The following is a 20,775-nucleotide window of genomic DNA, read 5'->3' on the forward strand; positions in this document are numbered from 1 at the left end:
GGATATAATAAAAGGGGAGAGATCGGAGCAACTGCAGTAATTAAAGGAGTATACGTACGCACAGCACTTTTCCATCCAGCCTGGTAACTTACTGGTAGTACCATTTTGATGAAACCTAAAAAGTCTTTTCTCCTCTAGTATATGTTGGTTGAGAAGTAGATTCCCAAGGAGTAGATTGGAAATGTACATGTTGTGGTTCCTTTCTAAGACACCTATCTTTTATACACAACAGTGTAATTGTCTGGAGTCAATTTTCCAAGGAATGTGGTAAAGCGCAGACCTAGCTAAGACTACTGTGTGACCATATGTTAACTAAATCAAAAGGAAAGCAGTTTGCATAGCTCTCAGCTGGGGAGCTCCGTATCGGAATTATTATTTCCCCGGAAGACCGCCCGGTGGCACCCAGTCTGTTCCCAGGTTACCTGCCAGTTCCCAGGTGACTGAGGACTCTGCTTTCATTGCGTGCTGCCTGCTCTTCCTGGCGTAGGCCTAGCCTCTCCAGCTCCCCACAGAATCACCCCTGTAGTTTCAGTTTGGTTTTCTCTGATCAAGTCTCTGCAGCCTTGGAATGGTGTTGTGTTGAGAATGAACCATCACAAAAAAAAGCAGCATTTTGTCTCAGTATTTATGAACCGAACAGGTTTTTGTTTTCTTGTTTTGCTAGAGTTTGGGAGCTCTTTACATTTTATTCGGTGATAGCCTAGGAAGGCTGGTTGGTTACGGACAGAATGTATGTTTCCTTTAAAATTCATGTGTCCTAACCCCCCAGTGTGACTGTATGGGAGATAGAGCCTCTAAGGTTACACGACGTCCTAAGAGTGTGGCCCTGATCTGACAGCATGAGTGTCCTTATAAGAAGAGGCACCAGAGGGCACAGCATGGAGGAAAGGCTGCGTGAGGACATAGTGAGCAGGCAGCCATCTGCACGCCAAGCAGAGAGCTCTCACCAGACACCAAGTGGGCGGAGCCTTGATCTGGCACTTCCAGCCTCCAGAATCATGGGAAAATAAATGTTGCCCAAGCCACCCAGTCTGTGTTGTATTTTGTTATGGTGGCCTGTGCAGACTATACAGAGATATAACTAAGCAAGAGAGAGGAATTTACACATAACCACAATGAGGTACAGAAAATCTATTTGTAGTAAAGTCAGACAGGTGTCTCACACTTCTTACAGTGTGCAGATACGGTTACAATGATGGTGAAATTGAGTGAAAAACAAAATCATACAGGATCTCAGTGAATGAAGATTTCATTGTTATTATACAGCTGTTGGGTTTTTTTTAAGGGAAGGAAAAGAGGAAAATTATTAATTTTTTAACTCATTGTATTACTCTACTAGGGTTGCCATAACAAAATACGAGAAGCTTCATGGCTTAAACAATAGGAGTTTATTTTCTCACACTTCTGGAGGCTGGCGGTCCAAGATCAAGGGTCCAGCAGGGCTGGTTTCTGGGGAGAGCTCTCTTCCTGGCTTGCAAGCTGCCACTTCCTGGTGTGTCTTCACGTGGCCCCTCCTGTGTGGGCCACACACTTCTCCTGTCTCTTCTTATAAGGACAGCAATTATGTTGCATTAAGGCCCCACCGATACGACCTCATTTAACCTTAGTTACATCCTTGAAGACCCTATCTCCAAATGTGGTCACATTGGGGGTTAGAGCTTTACCATAAATTTTTTGGGGACACAATCCAGCCCATATACTCAGGCACCCAAATTATTCCTGTGTTAATGTAATGATATTGGAAAAGAGCTACCTCCAGGAGTCAAAGCCAGTTCTTTTCAGTAACACTGTCACCTAACCTTGTTTCCCAATTTCTGCTTAGCATAATCCCAAAGCAAGACAGTTTTATAGAAATACTGCCTACTGCCAGTACTAAAGTACTGTTATCAGGAAAATTTCTGGTTATCCAGTTACTTTCATTTGATTGTGAAAAACTAAGAAAACTCTTAATTAAATTTCTTGGAATAACATTGCTAACATATATGTTATCTTTATCTTAAAAGCCAAAGCCAGTTTAGAAAGGAGGTCTATTTACTTTATGCTTACACCTGTTTCAACAAGCTGAAATGCATGCTATTTATTGGTACAATATAAAACCGTGGTATTAAAGTATAAAATTCTTAATAGAGTTATTTGGTAACGTTTGCTAGATAAAAATTTCAATTTCCAATTTCTCATTGCATTCATATAGGAATATGCTTGATTTTTTTTGTGTGTGTGTTGACCTTGTATCCTGCTGAAGCTGCTGAATTAGTAGTTCTAGGAGGGTGTGTAGATTCCTGGAAATTTTCTAGACTATCATGTCATCTACTAATACGGACAGTTTCATTTCTTGCTTTCCAAGCTGTATGCCTGTTAGAGCCTTTTCTTTGTTTGCTCAGGTTTCCAGTATGTTGAAAAGTTATCAGTGGGAGAAGACATCCTTGCCTTGTACCTAATCTTAGGGGAAAGCATTCAGTCTCTCACCAGTAAGTTGTTAGCTGTAGATTTTTTTGTAAACGCCTTTTATTAGGTTAAGGAAGTTCTATTCATAGTTTGCTTAGATTTTTTTTTTTTAAATCAAGAATGGATGTCAGATTTTGTCAAATTACCTTTCTGTTGAGAGGATAACATGTTTTTTTTTTGTTTATTAATATGGTGAATAATACTGCTTTTTTCCCTTTTACATAGTGAACTAGTCTTGTATTCTGGGATGGATGAAATCCACTTTGTCATATTATCTTTTTATATATTTCTGGATACAATTTGCTAATGTTCTGTTGAGGACTTTTACCTCTGTGTTGAGGGATATTGGCCTGTAGTTTTATTTTCTTGTAATAGCTTTGTCTGGTTTTAGTATTAGGGAAATATTGACCTGATAAAAGGAGTTGTGAAATATTTCTTTTTTTTTTTGCAGGAGACTGTAGAATAGGTATTATTTCTTCCCGAGTGTTCGTAAAATTTGCCAGTGAAACCATCTGTCCCATTGAGTTTTCTTTTGTGGAAGGTTTGTTTTTTCAGTATAAATATTTAACTTTTAAAACTAGATAGTGAGTTTATGTTTTCTCAGGTGTGTCCCGCTAGTTTGTATCTTTTAAGGAATTGATCCATTTAATCTAATTGATTGAATTCATAGGCATAGATTTGTTCACAGCGTCCCCTTATTATTCCTTTAATGTCTGTGGGATGGGTAGTGATGTCTTCTCTTTCCTTCAATATATTGGTTATTTATGTCTATTCTTTTTTTTTTTCCTGGTCAGCTTGCTTAGAGGTTTATCAATATTATCGATCTTTTCAAAGAACCACCTTTTCATTTCATTGATTTCTTTTCTAATCATTTCCTTCTGTCTTTTGTTTGCTTTAGGTTTGACTCTTTTTTTCCTAGTTTATTGAGGTGGAAGCTTAGGTTACTGATTTTAGGCCTTTCTTCTTTGTTGATACATACATTTAATGCTATAAATGTGTCTATAAGTGTCTCTTTCTCTGTCTCCTACCAATTTTATCCTTATTTTTATTTGGTTAAAATATTTTTTAAATTTCTTTTGCGAGTTCCTTATTGATCCAATGGTTATTTGAAAGTGTGGTAATTTCCAAACAGTTAGGCATTTTCCAGGTATCTTTCTAGTTTAGTTCCATTTTTGCCTGAGAATCTTTGTATTGTGTCTATCCTTTGAATTTGGTGAGGTTTTGTTTTACGGCCCAGAAAGTGGTCTGTCTTGGTGAATGTTCCATGTGCACATAAGAAGGCTGTATTTTGCTGCTACTGGTTAGAGTGTTTTATAAATATCCATTAGGCTAGGTTGGTTGATAGTGCTTTCCAGGTCATCTTTAAGCACTCTGCTTTCCTGGGCACTTTTTCTCAGTCACTGTAGAGGAATGTTGTTGACATTTCTAAATAGTGGTTTTCTCCATTTTTCCTTACATGCTTGTTTTTGTTTTACTTATTTCGTTTATACACATTTAGGATCTCTATGTCAAGAAGAACAGAGCGATCGTAGGTTGTCAGCCCCAAAGGGGGCTGATAGCTGACTCTTGAAGGCAATCCCAGAAATTAGGGTAATAGATCCTTTATTCTTAGAGGAGGACCTGGACCCCCCCATCACAGTATGTATCAGAGGACTCACCAGGCTTTCTGTCTGAGTCTGTTTTAGTGTTTTCATAGAAATTCATCTATTTTATTAAAATTTCAAGTTCATTGTTATAAAATTGTTCTTAATGTCTTCCCATTTTTGATTTTTACATTACCTGTACTTCTATCTCCTTTCTCATTTCTGACATTGGTTATTTGTGCCTGTTTTCTTGATAGAGGTTCTTGGGGCAATCTGTAGCTAGTAACTGATGAATGTGGGGGGTATAGAGGCCCAGCCTTCTCACCTTAACTGGGACAGGTTAGGAGATAGGAAAGGTCATCCCACCTCAACACGCCTGGTCGGCCGTAGGAGGCATTCTGTGGGGAATGTGTCACAGCTCCATCCTGCTTCCTTCCTTCCTTCTATACAGGAGTTGATCAAGGGCACGTCCTAATCTATTATGTACTTTATTGGTCTTTTAAAATAACTGGCCAGGTGATGGAAAGCCTGGCTGCAGGTTGTCACAAGGGCTGGTGAACTTCGGTCACCTTTGTACTGAGGTGATCGCCCCCAAGTACCTTAGCTTAGCCCTCAGCATACCATCCGGGGCTGTTGGGCACAATTCAAGTGAAATTCACAATTCTGAATTTCTTTTTTTAGTTCAAGTTATTTGTAATGGTCACTATATCATTATTTTTATTCTTTCTCAGAGGCCTTCTAAAGGAAAATTGTTTTTCAAAATGTGGAATAAACCTCATTCTCTTGCAATTACCGTATGAATCCTCTGGATCTTTATATAAATCTAAGATTCATCATGTAAACTAGTGATCTTATTTGTCCTGTTATCTTGAAACATTTTGTGATAGGAGTTCTCTGCTTGAAAAGGCTCTCTAGGAAGCCAAGACCTTTTCCCGTGATGGTTTAGTAACCACTGTGAATAGAGGTGCTCTTCACAGATTTGTCAGGTGCTGAATAATTTGACGGAGAATGTTTAGGTATCTCTTCCCATAAAATGTCCCTTCCTTTCCTCACCAAGAGTGGGGTGGGTAAGGAAAGTATGTTTAAAAGTTATCTTTAATCCTGAGGCCTCCTAGGAGTGAGAAACTATTTTGGGAATCAAGTTTTTGAAAATATAGTTTTTTGGCTGGCAGATGAGAAATGTAAAGGACAAGTCCAAATGAATGGCATGTTAACAACAATATATTTATAGTAGGATTGACCCTTGAACAACACAGGGGGTTAAGGGAGCTGACTCCCCTGCATATAACTTGTGACTCCCCTACAACTACTAATAGCCTACTGTTGATGGGAAGCCTTAGTGATAACATAAGCAGTCGATTAACATATATTTTGTATGTTATAGATATTATATACTGTAGTTTTACAATAAAGTAAGCTAGAGAAAAGAAAATGTAAAAAAACCGTAACGAAAATACATTTATAGTATTTATTGAGAAAATGTGTCCGAGTGGACCTATACAATTCAAACTAGTGTTGTTCAAGGGTCAACTGTATTTACAAATCCTGTAATTTTTATCTTCATAATGATTATTAAGTCTTAATTACTCCTCCAAATTCTCTAAAAAGGATTATGGAAGCATAGATTAGTGGAAGAGGCAGAAAAAGTTCTTTCGTTTGTCACTGCAGTGGGAAATGGGAGCAAAGAAAAGCAGCAGCACTTACCAAATACCTTCTATGCTCAGATTGCCATTCTAGACTCCAAACAGTCCTTTAAGGAAGGTATCCCTCACTATCCTGCTTTTACGGGTGAAGAAACTAAAGCTCAAAGAGCTAAAGTGACTGAATAAAAGCCACAAAAAGAGAGAGTCAGGCTCTTCATTCAGTCTGATCCAACCTGAAGTCTTGTGCTCTTCCCAAAACAAGTCAAATAGAAAGGTGTTCGTATTTGGTTCTCAATGGTGTGACATATTTTTCACCTGCTGGCCCTTAATAAATGACCTTGATGTTGCATTTGGAGTTTGGTAAGATAATAAACATGGTACAAGCTCACTGACTGTATTTGAACATTTTATTTGCCTCGTGGACCCTGACTCCAGGTGAGGTTTGAAACTCCTGCTGTATCCGCAATACACCCTACCTAAGCCTGCCTGTCTTCAGGCACCTGTCGCGGTTGGCCTCTGTTCTGTGACTTGAACTCAGTGCTGTAGTCGGGAGATGGCTGTCTTGCCCGACTCACCAGGACGCAACGAGTGAGTCATCTGACCTTTGTCTCACCATCCAGACAAGTGACTTAGATTTTATAACCTCTGCAGCCTTTTCATGCTGCAAAACAATTATTTACAAACTCACCAAAACACTCTGTTTCGATACAGAATATTTATTAAGAAGCCATATTAACATGCTTAGCTACACAAAGTAAATCACTATACACACATGCCATTCTCGGTGAACTGTAAAGAAAAAATATGAAGAACGAAATTGTTTTCAGATAAGTTTTTATGTTTTATAGCCATCACGTCCAGTTGCGTATCAGATAATTATTAATGCTGATAACATAAACTTGTTCCCCAATCTTAGATTTAAGTCTCCTAGTAACTGTTTGGTGAAATGAAGTTCACAGAAATTTGCGTTGACGCCTGAATGTGAATGATAGACTCCTACAAGCTTCTGAGAATAGCAACGTGATTGAAGATCTGTATTCCCAGATGCTCTCTACAGCAGTTTCCTTTCAGGAAATCAAGGCTCTTTATTCGTGATGAGGATCAGTGTTCAAATGAAAATTTCAGGCACATTAATTCTTGGAGGGTGCTATAATATAATTTTTAGTGAATACAAGAAAGTACTAAATTTTTATGTAAGATGTCAACCACCAAGAATTTCGAAAGAGTATTATCATTTCCTGAAAATAAAATTCTGTCTAGTCTATTGAGAATTAGTTGCAGAAGTCTAAAAGAAAGGATCTAAAAATAGTAATAACGACAATGTGTTGAGCACTGGTCTTCGCTAGATGCTAACTAAGCACTTTACACACATCATCCCATTGAAGGTTCACAGTAACGCAGCAGTAGAATTACCCTGTTTATAAACAAGGAAACTGAGGCTTACCGACGAGGTTAAGCAATCGGCCAAGTTCAAATAGCTTGTAAGTGTGGGAACCAGGAGTTTAAGGCAGTCTGTCTGATTCCCAGTCACCGAGCTGTAAGCCAGCGGCCAAAGACCCTGACCTGCGGTGACGAAGGTGGACGGTTAACAACTTCATCTGTGTGACAGTCACAAAAGTGTAATTTGCATCATTAGAATAAGAAGCAAGACCAACTCAAGTGGAACCTAAAAACCCCTGCTCATTTAAAGATTTTTATTTACACGTCTTTTTCCATCATCATTATTCTTCTAAGATTATAAATACATAAACACTTGAGTACATGCGACACATTCCACAAAGGAACAAAAATGCACAGCACAAGTGAAGAAAGAACCCAGATTATTGTATACAAAGTGCTTTAAAAAAAGAACGGAGTCAGATCATGTTTATTTGAATACTTTCCAATAATTACCAAGGGATGCACCATTTATAAATAATATTCAAAAGCCAAATTTAGTATTTCAGTTAATCAGGTGAATAGCTGTTCCATTATGTCATATTAAATGCAGGTCACATGGCATCAAAATGAAACCGATGGGCTTCTTGTCGTTTTTCTCTATCATCTGCTTTCTGAAAAAAAATTTTAGACTCATTTATAAATGATAGGGAAACATCAAGAAACAACTTATTTCTGAAATATAAAGTGGATAATTAAAACAAAAGCCCTCAGCAATCAATAGATAAAAGGTGTGATTTTATGTAATAATCTTACGAAATATTTTTGAAGTTTACAGTTGTGATTTTATAATTAATAATCCACTAAAGTGAATTTGAAAACCAACAAGAAATGTTCCCTAAATAGTTTGTTATCCTTTATTATTTATTTGAGCTTCTGTAAGGATGGAATCAACTATTTCATTTCTCCATTCTTAATACTGATGTTAAAAAATGAATCTAAATTAAGTATATTAAAATACATTTATTATTTTGGGGGTAACTATTTATTGGGTATTTATTGGCCCTCTGCTCCCAGACAAGTACTGCACTTGGTATTTTGAGGGATTAAAAAGACCCCCAGTTTTGTATCTTGTTGTTTCAAGGAACTTAAAGCCTAGAAAGACGAAGACCCAAAATACTGAATAACTATTTCAGGCTAGAAAGTGAAAAACGTTACCAGTCTTCTAAAATATTACTTTCTAGGTGGGGTGAGGAGAGGGAAATCTGTGAAAGGGTAGTGTTTATGGAAATGGGGGTGGGACAGGAGCGTCTGGGAAGCCTGGCAGGAGCAGGACAGGCACTAAGGGACTAGGGAAGGCACGCGGGGAGGGCGGATGTGGGAGAGCTGTGAGGCTGCAGAGTTCCCACGGCTTAGGCGGTTTAGGTGGGGGGTTGTCACCAGAGGGATCTAAGCAGACGAGAGGCAGGCACGTTAGGCTATACTTCGTGATGAGGAAACTGAGTGGAAGGGGAGAGAATGGACAAAGACAGACCAGGCGGATGGCGCCAGGAGCTGAACTAAAGCCTTGGCAGCAGGAAGGCAGGAGCGTCCACTGAGAGATGCCCATGGAGGCCCATCAGTAGGGCAACGAGTGAAGCTCATACGTAGGTAGGGAACCCTGTTTTAAGGTGCTTGCAAGTGATCTAGGTAGAGGTGTCGTGGTGACAGCTGGGAATGGGGGAGATGAGGGCTAGGGCTATGTGAGTTAATAGCCGACGCCATGAGTTTAGATAAAACCGGAAGGGAAAGTGTAGAAAGCAGAGGGCCTAGGCCAGAAGCCGTGGTGAGGAAATGGCAGAAAGGAGCAGCCAGGGTGGGTGGAAGGTAAGTGGGCGAAGAGGCAGGAAAGGACCCGCAGTCCCACAGGGGCAGGACACCCATTTGCACATGAAACTTGGATCTTTAGCTACAGCACCGTTACTGTGTAAGTCCACAAGGTTTCTGCTGTAGTCAGATCTCCACAGAAATAAATGAAATGAATTCACTTCCCATTACAGGTCTAGAGCTGTGTAATATCTCAGACTATGGCCCGACACATCTGGACAGAAGTACGTAGGGTCACCCTGCATCTTACCACTTCAGCTGCAGTCTTACAATGAACTGAATATGTAACTTTATCATTTGTGATATGAAAGGAGTGCTATTTTTGGAGACAGAAACCTATGAACATTTATCAGAACAATTAACATGTTCTCTTTTTCATAAGTTAAAATAGCTAAGATAAAACCGATGGTAATTTTAGTTAAAAAATGATTTGGATGGGCATGACAATACAAAGAGAGTAGGAGCAAAAGAAGAATACACTTCTGTGACACAAAGGAGCCCTTTTTGGGGAACACTGTTGGAATCTGAAAGTTATGTACTTTATATTCATGTACAAATAGAAATTAGTTTTTTCAGTTTATATCTCAATTGCTAATACATTTATGTGATAGCTTCTTTTTTTCTTCTCATAAACAATTAAAAATCTACATTTGTGGCATTTTGTTTTTAATTATTATTTAGGGTGTCATACCAAAGAACAGAAATCAGCTTAGTTTAGTGCAAAGAATAGTTGATAGATGGAAACGATGTGTTCCCTTTCGTTTTTATTTCCCACCTGAACCGTGAGAAACTCTTCTAACCTTTCCGTGCTCTAATCCTTTTTATGAAGAGCTGACTGTCATTCCTGGAAAAGTGTCCACACCTCTATCAGTCAGATAATGAACAGAGCCATTGAAAAAAATTATTATTTTTCAGGCCATATGAAATTGTTTTTAATTAAGTTTTTCTATATACCTGGTGATTTTGGGGTGATCACTTTATAACTGTTGTACAGCGTGAAAGTTTTAAAATGAATAGTTTTCTCTTATGATTTGTAGGAATTGCTAAGAGACATAGAACTTAAGGGGATAAAAGAAATTATCAATAACATGACATTGTAAACAGAACTTGAAAAATCAGAAAATCTTAGTCATGTCAAAAGAGTTTAAAATACAGTGTTTTTCAAGAACAATATATTACTATCATAAATTAACCAAAGTTAATGTTTCACTTAAATGAACAAACCTTTTCCTGCCAATGTAAAATGCCAATTATTGCCAAGATGAAAACACAGACACCGATGAGAGCTATGGCAGTAAGCAGGACAATGTTACTTGGTGTAAGATAGAGTTTGGCACTCCAGCTGTAGATGAAAACAGAATAATTAAAATTACAGTTTTAACTTGAAAAAGTCTACTGAGACCGAAAAGCAAAATAGCTTATTAATTAATGAATCGATTCATTCATGAAGTCATTCACCCATCTATCCATTTATCATAAATAAAACAAAAGCCATTACATCTATACACGGCTAACAATACTGATGATTCTGCAGAGTTCAGATTTTACTCAGCAAACTGATACAGAATTTTTGATGAGATGCTGGATGTTTTCCTTTGATCCTGTGAGGATTATTCTTAAGTAAAATTACCAAGGGTACTTTGGACAATCTTAGATGTTGTTTTTATATCTTGATTGACTTGCTTAATTTGAAACTTTGACCTTGGAAGCTGTGTAGCCACATGACTTCAGTAAGATTTCTACATCATCTTTTTTTGACCCCTGTTCATCTACATATATGACCAACTAAAACTACTATATGGCCAAGTGGGTGTACATAGATGGCTTGTGCAAAACTCTACCATTTCTGTATCCTGTTGGAGGATTTACATTATTACAGTGATGTTGAGACTTCTGCCAAAGTCACTTTTAGTCCATCAACGTTAATGACAATACACAGACTTTAGCATAAATAGAACTAGCTCTCTCTTCTAAAACAGTCCACATACTGTACCACTTGCAAACCCTGAAAAGCCTAACACAGGTGTATATTACCAACAGTGCTGGGGGTTCTGCAAACAACTTTTTGTTCTCCCTGAAAATAGAGAATGGATATATTTTTGTTTTAAAAATTTAATAAAAGATCATTCTGATGAATGGCAAGTAGCAATTGACTTATTTTGGGATAATTAAAATTTATTGATCCATAAGTTAGTTTCTACTCAATAAATCTCAAAATACACCTCAAACTAAAATCAATTTGGTTGTTATGTACATAAAAAATGAAAAAGAACATTTCTTCAGAAAGAGCAGAAGAAACATGAAAAAAAATTGAGAATGTGGAAAAAAGCTATTGCAGAATTTTCCAGACATTCAAGAGTAAGAAAACAAATACTAGTTGAGGTTAGCTAGTCTCAGTACCTTACCTCATACTTAAAAAAGAGTTCTATTGTGAGATTTTTTTTGTGTGGGTAGTTCAACTTTAAGTGGGTTAAAAATCCCCACGAATATAGGAATTTTGGTAAGAAAGAAATTGGACAAAAGGCCAGTCCTCAGTTTCTTACTCAGAAGCAGTCATTCTTACCAGTTTCTTGCATATCCTTCCAGAGATATTCTGTATACAGATAAACATGTGTGCACAGACATCTTCTTTTAAAACCCACAAATGGTTGACTGTACATACTGTAAGTGCATACATACTGTCTTTGGCTTACCACTCTGCTTACCACTTTGAGACTGCTCTATGTCATGGTGTCGCACCGTACAGAAGTACCATAATGTACAGTTTCCAACTCAGGGTGCAGATTTTCTAGTTTTGTTATAAATTTCCTATATAGGAAACTAACAAACACACAACACTGACTCATTTAAAAAAAAAGTGAACTCAGACTATAACTACTTCTACTGATGTTATCTTATTTCATAGCCCCATAACGCTATATAGTAAAGTTGTTTGCTTAAGTAGTTTGCTTTCAAAGCCCATTAAGCCCACCATAAAAGACATCCAGTGGCGTGCTGATAAACTGTTCTCTGGGGGAAAAAGCGAACTCAGACTAGCACTTGTCAATTGTCACGGTATAAATACACTCATCAGAGCTGATTTGAATGTGACCTCACTGAATAGAGTTGGAAAGAGACGCATACAGTCGGCTCATGAGGTGGCATCCACTGATTCTAGCAAACCACCGAACAGACCCCACCTAAAACTCTAATAAAGAACAGTACAGCCTGTATTTTGAGAAGAACTGTAAGAAGCAGGGCCCTGGTTACGTATTCATAGAGACATCATACCATTTCTCTTTGGTTATTTTTCATACTGATGTCACACTAGCCTTAAGAACATGTTATACTCTTCCCAGTGAAATTTAAATGTTAGTGAATACCTTCATTGCTACTTTTTAAAAAAGATGGAATCAATCTAATAATTTAAAGAAAAATGAACAAAGATAAATTAAGGATTTAGAGCTAAATGCTATATTATGAAAGGAACATACCGGGGGTGCCAAAAAAGTGTATACAAGTGGACACGTTGGTTAACGTTGCTCAAGCAGTAGTTCGCCGTAATCAGAAGTCTCTGGACGCTGATGGGAACCACTTAGAGCACCTCTTGTAATTGCAGAAGTCAAATGTGACTTGTATTCATCTTTTGTTGTTGGTATGTATTGAGTATTACAATTTTAATACAGTTTTCCTTTCTTAAAATGTGTATACATTTTTTTTGGCAACCTCTGTATTGTGCTAATAAGGATAAAAATACCTACCGTTCACTGAAAACTTACTTTCTGCAGGGTACTGGGTTAAGTATAATTCATCCTCATCCTTAGAAGGTAGGTGTCTGTCACCCATTCTACAGATGCTGACACTGACCTCAGAGGGACGAGGACTAGCTCCCCGTCTCCTTCAGTCCACAATGAATCTGAGTTTCTAGCCCATGTCTGTTTGACTCCAAAATTTGTGCCTAACCATTGTGAGATATATACCCCTTGTCAAAGCTTTTATTAAAAAGATAAATGCTTATTAAAAAATTCAGCAATCTGAAATTTTAGAATTTATAGCCAGTAAACTGAAGACCAGTGAATTTAAGCAGAATATATAAAAATCCCTAATTAGTTAACCTGCTGTTTTTCTAATAAGGTTTCATTTGTTCTTCATGGAAAATGTCAGGGAACTTTTGTGTAGCTATGCGTAGTCACTAGAGGCTTGCTGTAAGGAAGGTAAGTGACGGCTCTTGAGGGCACACAGCGGGGATAGAGAGACTCTTAAAAAGACGCGTCTGTGATACAGAGTTGACAGTATTTTTACCAAAGTCAGTCCAGCAAGAACATTACCTCCGAGGAACATTGTGGGGGTACGGAATGACAATTAACTGGGAGTTTGGAATGATTGCAGTCCACTCTTGTTTTCGTACAGACTGGAAAAAGAATTTAAGAACATTTAACATCTAGTATACTTTAAAAACACAATTATTCTGAATTAATAAGGAAAAGGCTTAATTACTATTTCATTAATTGAAATCCTGGGCATGGATTAAGCTGAACTTACATATGTTAAGCACCAAACAGGGCTTCTGTGCCCTGTGGGCAAAATTTTTTGATATTTTTTCAGGGAAGAATTATATTTGTCTCATGGATTAATTCAACAAATATTTGCTAAATACTTTTATATAGCAGTCACTGTTCAAAGTGCTATGTACAAATGCTGCTTGGAGCTAAAATGAAAGTTGAGGTTCAGTCTTATAATAAGCAAAATAAAATCTATAGTATGTTAGATGGTGAGAATAAGGAGAAAAAAGCAGGAAGGAGGGATAGGAGTCATGAGGTTTATGGGAGGCGGGCAGAAAACTATATATATCTTCAAATTATGAGGTGCTCTATGTAGGTCAAGCTTAGATAGTCACTACAAATCAATTTTTTAATTCTTTAAAGGGGATAAAAAGTATTTGAATTATTTGAAGTCCAATTCAAATTACTGAACTCAAATGTCTGAATAGTCAATATTAAAATACAGATTAATTGTAAACAAAACAAATTTTTACTCACCTTCTCTCCAGATGGACGCGGAATACCAACATAAAGATGATCCAGAAAATTTGCACTTCGACCCAATCCAAGTACATTGTATGGCAGCTGGAGTGCTAAATGTGCCGACTGGCTGAGCTGTCCAGCTACAGTTACGTTAAAAAAAAAAAAAAAAAAAAAAAAGACAACTTTGGAAACATAGCTCTTATTAAATATGAAAATGATAAAATCAAAAGTTTAGATGCTAGAACTTATTTTTTGAGGGTAAAAATGTGAAATGAAATGTCTGGTTCATTAATACTAATGATACACTTTTGAAAGGAAACAGCTTTATTGAGATATAATTCACAAAGCATAAGTATCACCCACTTAAAGTGTACAGTTAAGTGATTCTGAGTCTATTCAAAACGTTGCTGCACCATAACCACAAGGTATAGAACGTTTTTACTGCCCAGAAAAGAAGCCCCATACCCATTAGCAGTTTCTCCTGTTTCTAACCCTTACCCTTCCAGCTGTAGGTAATCACAAATCGACTTTCTCTGTAGACTTGCCTATTCTGGAGATTCGTACACATGCAATCATGTAATGTATGGTCTTTTTATGAATAAAACTGCTGTGAAAGAATATCGACACACAAGTTTTTGTGTTGGCTTATGTTTCCCAAAATGGCAGCACCCACCCTACATTCCCACCAGTAATTTATGAGGATCCCAATTTTTCCAAAGTCTTGATAACACTTTATTGTCTGTCTTTTTGGTCATGGCTGTTCTAGTGATTGTGAAGTGGTATCTCACTGTGGCTTTTATGTGCATTTACCTCATGACTAATGATGTTGAGTTTCTTTCCATGTGCTGACTGGCCATTTGTGTAGCTTCCTTTTTATTTCTGTAAGGTTGGTCGTGGTGTTCTCTTTCATTCTGTATTTTAGCAATTTGAGTCTTCTCTTTTTCTTGGTCTAGCTAAAGGTTTGTAAGTGTTAATCTTTCCAAAACCCATCTTGGTACAATTGGTTTTCTCTTTTTTCTTTTTAAAGTATAATTTCCATTTAATTTTTTTCCCCAGAGAGTATTTCCTCAGTCCTTAAGTACTTAGCTCCTTACATGGGCTTTGTAGAGGTCACGGGGCAGCACCCACAGGCCTAAGTTCGGGATGGGGGTGTTTGGTCCTCTGGGCGTCATGACAGTGATTCCTGATGACCTCACCATGAATAGTACAACTCATGGAGCTTGGGAAGGACATAAGCGGGCGAGACACTCATTTTGGAAATGTCCCTAAGGGCTGCAGCCTCTACTGTTTTGAATGACGAACTTCTCAATGGCCTTGTCCTTGGGCACGCATCAGGCAGTTGGTTCAGCAAGTAGGCTGAACATGGCTGCGGGGTTTTTTGGCACAACCATTGTTCCTTCTTTTCTTGGTCATCTTGGAAGCGAGGACCCAAGAGCTGTTTTTCTATTCCCTACTTATTTCCTCTCATTTCTTGCCTTCTGCTTACTTTGAATTTAGTTTGCTTTTCTTTTTCTAGTTTCTTAAGGTGAAAGGTTATTGATTTCAGACTGTTCTTTAATATAAGCATTTATAGCAATAAATTCCTTCTAAGAACTCCTTTACCTTCCTCCTACATATTTGGATATGTTGTGTTTTGTTTTCATTCACTTAAACTATTTTGTTTCCTTTGTGATTTCTTTGACCCATCAGTTTTTTTAAAGAGTGTGTTGTTTAAATTCCACATATTTGTGAATTTCTAATATCCAGTTGTAGTTGGGGGACATGCTTGGGATGATTTCAATTCTTTTAACTTTACTGAGGCTTGTTTTATGACCTAGCAGATGGTCTATACTAGAGAATGTTCCATGTGTGCTTGAGAAGAATGTGTGCTCTACTTTTGTTCAGTGGAGTGTTCTGTACATATCTCGCAGGCTATTGGTTTATAGTGTCGGTTTCTTCTTTTCTTATTGATTTTCCGCCTACTTGTTTCACCCATTATTGAAAGTGGGTATTAAAGCCTCCGATTATTTAGTGTTGAATTATCAATTCCTCTCTTCAATTCTTTAAGTAGTTGGGGGTTTCTATTGTTAGATGCATATGTGTTTATAGTTGTTATATCTTCCTTATGGATTGACCTTTTAAGTAACATTATAAAATGTCCTTCTTTGTCTCTAGTAACAATTTTTGTCTTAAAGTTTACTTTTATCTGATATTAATATGCCCACTCCAGTTTTTTGGTTACTCTTTGCATGGTATAATTTTCCCCATCCTTTTACTTTCAACTTACTTGTATCTTTGCATCTAAAGTGTGTGTCCGGCAGATAGCACCTAGTTGGGACATATTTTATTGTCCATTCTGCCAATCTCTGCCTTATGAGTGTTTATTCCATTTACATTTAATGTAATTATTAATATGGTAGGATTTATGCCTGCAATTTGCTATGGTTTTCTATATGTCTTGCATCTTTAAAATTTTTCTATTCCTCCATTGCTGCTTTCATTTGTTAAATGTTTTCTAGTGTACTATTTTATCATATTTCTTATTTTCTTAGTCGTTGCCCTGGGGATTACAATTAGCATATTAAGCTAAAAAAAAAAACAACCAACTGAATTCCTAGTGCATATAACAACTTTGTTCCAATAGGGCCAACTTCCCTTCCATTCCTTTGCACTATTATACAAATTATATTTTTACACATTATCAGTCCATCAACATAAGTTAGTAATTATTACTTTATACAGTTGTCTTTTAAATCAGATAGGAAATAAGAGGCATTACATAATAAAAACACATATACCATGTTTTCTATTTATATACAGTCTTACTATATATGGTGGTTTTTACTTATTTGTATAGATTTGAGTTACTGTCCGATTGTTGTCTTCTCATTTAAGCCTGAAGGGCTCTCTTTAGTATTTCTTGTAGGGCTGGTCTGCTAACAATGAAATTCTGTTTTTGTTCACCTAGGAATGTCTAAAATTCTTCATTTTTGAAGGATAGCTTTGCCACTTGTAAAATTCTCTATTTTCCAGACATTTCATCACCCCATAAAGACACCTCATATCCATTAAGTAATCACTCCCTTATTCCCTTCTCTCTGGTAACCTCTAATCTGCTTTCAGCCTCTATCAACTTATCTATTCTACAGGTATTAGGTAAAAGGATTCATATAACATGTGACCATTTGTATCTGGCCTATTTCAAGGTTACTTGAAAACATGTAACTTGTAGCAACAATCAGTATTTTGTTCTTTTTTATGGCTGAATAATATTCCTTGTATGTATATATATTTTGATTTACTTATCCATTCACCCATTAATAGACATTTCGGTTTATTCTACCTTTTGGCTATTATGAGTAATATTGCTATGAACATGAATGTACAAATATCACTTTGAGACCCTGCTTTCAATTCTTTTGGGTATATGCCCAGAAGTAAAAATGCTGGATTATATGGTAGTCTTATGTTTAACTTTTTTGAGGAATTGCCTTTTTCACAGTGGCTGCACCATTTTACATTCTCACAAGCAGTATATGAGGGTTCTCATTTCTTCACAGCCTCACTGGGACACTTGTTATTTCTGTCATTTTCATTAAAGACATCCCAGTCGTTGTGAAGTGGTAATTCTGTGGTTTTGACTTGCACTTCCTTTATGATGCTGAATATGTTTTTATGTGCTTGTTTGGCCATTTGTATATCTTCTTTGGTGAAATGTCTAATACTTTGCCCACTTTTCTTTTCTATATATAGAATCATGTCATCTGCAAATAATGAATAGTTTTAGTACTTCCTGTCCAATTTAGATGCCTTTTATTTACTTTTTCTTGCCTAATTGCTATGTCTAGAAATTCTAGTCAAAGTTGAATAGCAGCAGTAAAAATGGACATCTTTGTCTTGTTCTTGATCTTAGGGAGAATACTTTCAGGCTTTCATCATTGAGGATGATGTTAGCTGTGGGTTTTCATAAATGTCCTTTATCATGTTAAGAAAGTTCTCTTTTATTCCTAGTTTGCTGAGGGCTTTTAAAAAATTATCAAATCGTGTTGAACTTTGTCACAAAAATGGTTTTTCTATGTCTACTGAAATGATCATGTTTTTTCCCTTTGTTCTATCATATTATTGTGGTGTATTACATTGATTGATTTTCTTGTGTTGAAAAGCCTTTGCATTCCTTGGACAAATCCCACTTTGTCAGTGTATAAGAATGTGTGCTGTTAGACTGGGCTTGTTAGCATTTTGTTAAGGATTTTTACATCAATATTTATAAGAGATACTGGTCTGTAGTTTTTTGGGTTTTTTCCCCCCTAATGGCATCTTTGTTTGGACATGGCATCAGGGTAATGCTGGCCTCACAGAATGGGTCAGGAAGTGTTTTCTATTTCTTGGAAGAGTTTGAGTGGGATTAATACTAACTCTTCTTTAAATCGTTTGTAGAGTTTACCAGTGAAACCATCTGGTCCTTGATTTTTCTTCATTGGAAGGTTTTGACTACTGACTCAATCTCTTGTAATAGGTCTGTTGAGATTTTCTATTTCTTTTTGAGTCAATTTTGGTATTGTGTATGTTTTTAGGAATTTGTCCATTTAATCTAGATACAATTCTTTCAGTTTTGGTAAGGTTGGTAGTACTGTCCTCATGTTCATTTCTGATTTTTGTTATTTGTCCTTCTCTCGGTTTTTTCTTATTCAGTCTAGCGAAAGGAGCATCAATTATGTTGATCTTTTCAACAAACCAACTTTTGATTTCTGTGATTCTCTCTATTGTTTTTCTCTTCTCTATGTCATTTATCTCTGCTTAAATCTTTATAACTTCACTTTTTCTGCTGGCTTTGGGTTTAGTTTGCTCTTTTTCAAAGTTCTTTTTTTTTCTTTTAAAGATTTTATTGGGGAAGGGGAACAGGACTTTATTGGGGAACAGTGTGTACTTCCAGGACTTTTCCAAGTCAAGTTGTCGTTTCAATCTTAGTTGTGGAGGTGCAGCTCAGCTCCAGGTCCAGTTGCCATTGTTAGTTGCAGGGGGTGCAGCCCACCATCCCTTGCGGGAGTCGAGGAGTCGAACCGGCAACCTTGTGGTTGAGAACAGAGAGCCTACACTCTAACCAACTGAGCCATCCGTCTGCCCCTCTTTTTCAAGTTCTTAAAGATCTAAAGTTAGGTTGCTGACTTCAGATCTTTCTTATTTTTTTAATGTAGGTGTTTACAGCCATAAAATTCTCTCTGAGTACTGCTTTTGCTGCATCCTTAAGTTTTGGTACGTTGTGTTGGTTTTCATTTGTCTCAAAGTGTTTTCTAATTTCACCAATATATAGTCTCATCTGCCTTCAGTGAACCATTCATGCAAAGAAGTGTAAAACAGATTATATCAACAGTTTTGTGTCTGCTTGTTAATGAATGTATATTTAATGTTTTTATTTGGTTTGAGATGTTTTCCCCCCATGTTTACTAGTAGTAAGGAAAGTAGCTACTAATCCTTGGTGACTACAGATTCCTTGTTGACTACAATCATCTCTGAAAGAAACTAAGAGTTACGTATGACCATGTTAACTTAGGTCAGTCGTCCCCGACACGCCCAAATTTATAACTCCAGCCTAAAACTCAATCCCTCAACTCCAGGCTCTTATATCTAACTGCATGTTCAGCATCTCTATTTCCACATCTAAAAAACATTACACAGCAAATATATTCAAAACAGAACTCCTGATTTTCCTTCCTATACCTGCTCTATTTCAGTTACGGCAACTCCATCTTTCTATTTGCTTAGACCAGTAACCCTATAGTTACAATACTTTTTCTCATATCCTATATCCAGTCTGCCAAGAAATTAAATACATATCCACTGTCCAAAAATATCTACAATCCAAACACTTATTTTCATCTACGGCTATCACCTTGGTTCAAGCCCCCATGATCACTAGCCGGAATTATTTAAATAGTTTTTAAATTGGTTTTCTTGCGTTAACTGTTGTTCTTCCTAATGTCCACTGCTTTACTCAAAATAAAAATTTGTCCTGCCCTGTTTTACACTCAGATTTCATCTACTCCTTAACCCTCCCTCATTCATTCTAGTCCTTCGCTGTTCCTTGGAAATTCCAGGAATGTTTATAACTTGGGGCCTTTGCTTTGGTTTTCTCCTTTGCCTGGAATGTTCTTCAAAAGACAACTGTATGTTCAACTTCCTTACCTCCTTCAGATCTTTGTTCAAATGACACTTTCTCAGAGAGCCTCACTCTGACCACCGTACATAAAATTGATTACTCCTCTATCCTTCCTACCCTGCTTTTTCTGCTCCCCAATACTTATCACTTCCTAACAACTTCATGGCATTAAATAATTTACTTATCATGTTTATTGTCTCTTTTCCCTACTAGAATGTAACCTCTGTGAGGGCTAGATTTTGGTCTGTTTTATTCACTTCTGTATTATAAGAGCCTAGAACAGACCTGGCATATATTAGCCACTCAGTACATATTTGTTCAATGAATGAATGAATAAATGAAAGAAATTTTAGCTTCCGAATGTGTCAGGCCTGAGATTTGTAACATATTCCAATTAAAAATACATATCAATTGATACCACATAGATACCAATACAGAAATATAATCTACCTAAAGGTAAAACATCAGTTATAGATAAGAGTTTATAATAAATCCATAAAAGGCATTTGTGCTCTCAGACACCCCAACCACCAGAATCCAATGCCTGTATGTTTTGTTTGTGACTGCATCATCGTGTGACTTTCCAAAAATCATTCAAGTTCACATTATTTATGTAAAAAAAAGATAACAACAGTTTTTAAAGTTGATCCTGTCTTATTCTTCCGGAGAATATTACACTGACATGAATCGTGACTGGTTAACACCACTGTACAAACTGCCAT

General features: G+C 36.9%; 1 protein-coding gene across 1 annotated transcript in view; it reads right to left on the reverse strand.

Annotated features, from left to right (window-relative positions):
- Positions 1-6,369: 6,369 nt before the first annotated feature.
- The window catches only part of ITFG1 (integrin alpha FG-GAP repeat containing 1), a 129,946-nt gene continuing 115,540 nt past the window's right edge, over positions 6,370-20,775 (reverse strand). The window contains exons 15-18 of the mRNA XM_081030703.1: positions 13,933-14,057; positions 13,222-13,304; positions 10,139-10,256; positions 6,370-7,722 (exon numbers count right to left, since the gene is read on the reverse strand). Coding sequence (XP_080886829.1) covers positions 7,663-7,722; positions 10,139-10,256; positions 13,222-13,304; positions 13,933-14,057 — 386 coding nt within the window. The 3' untranslated portion in view covers positions 6,370-7,662. The remainder of the gene's footprint in view (positions 7,723-10,138; positions 10,257-13,221; positions 13,305-13,932; positions 14,058-20,775) is intronic.

Source organism: Rhinolophus hipposideros (genome assembly GCF_964194185.1).
Source record: "Rhinolophus hipposideros genome assembly, chromosome: 21".
Classification (NCBI taxonomy): domain Eukaryota; kingdom Metazoa; phylum Chordata; class Mammalia; order Chiroptera; family Rhinolophidae; genus Rhinolophus; species Rhinolophus hipposideros.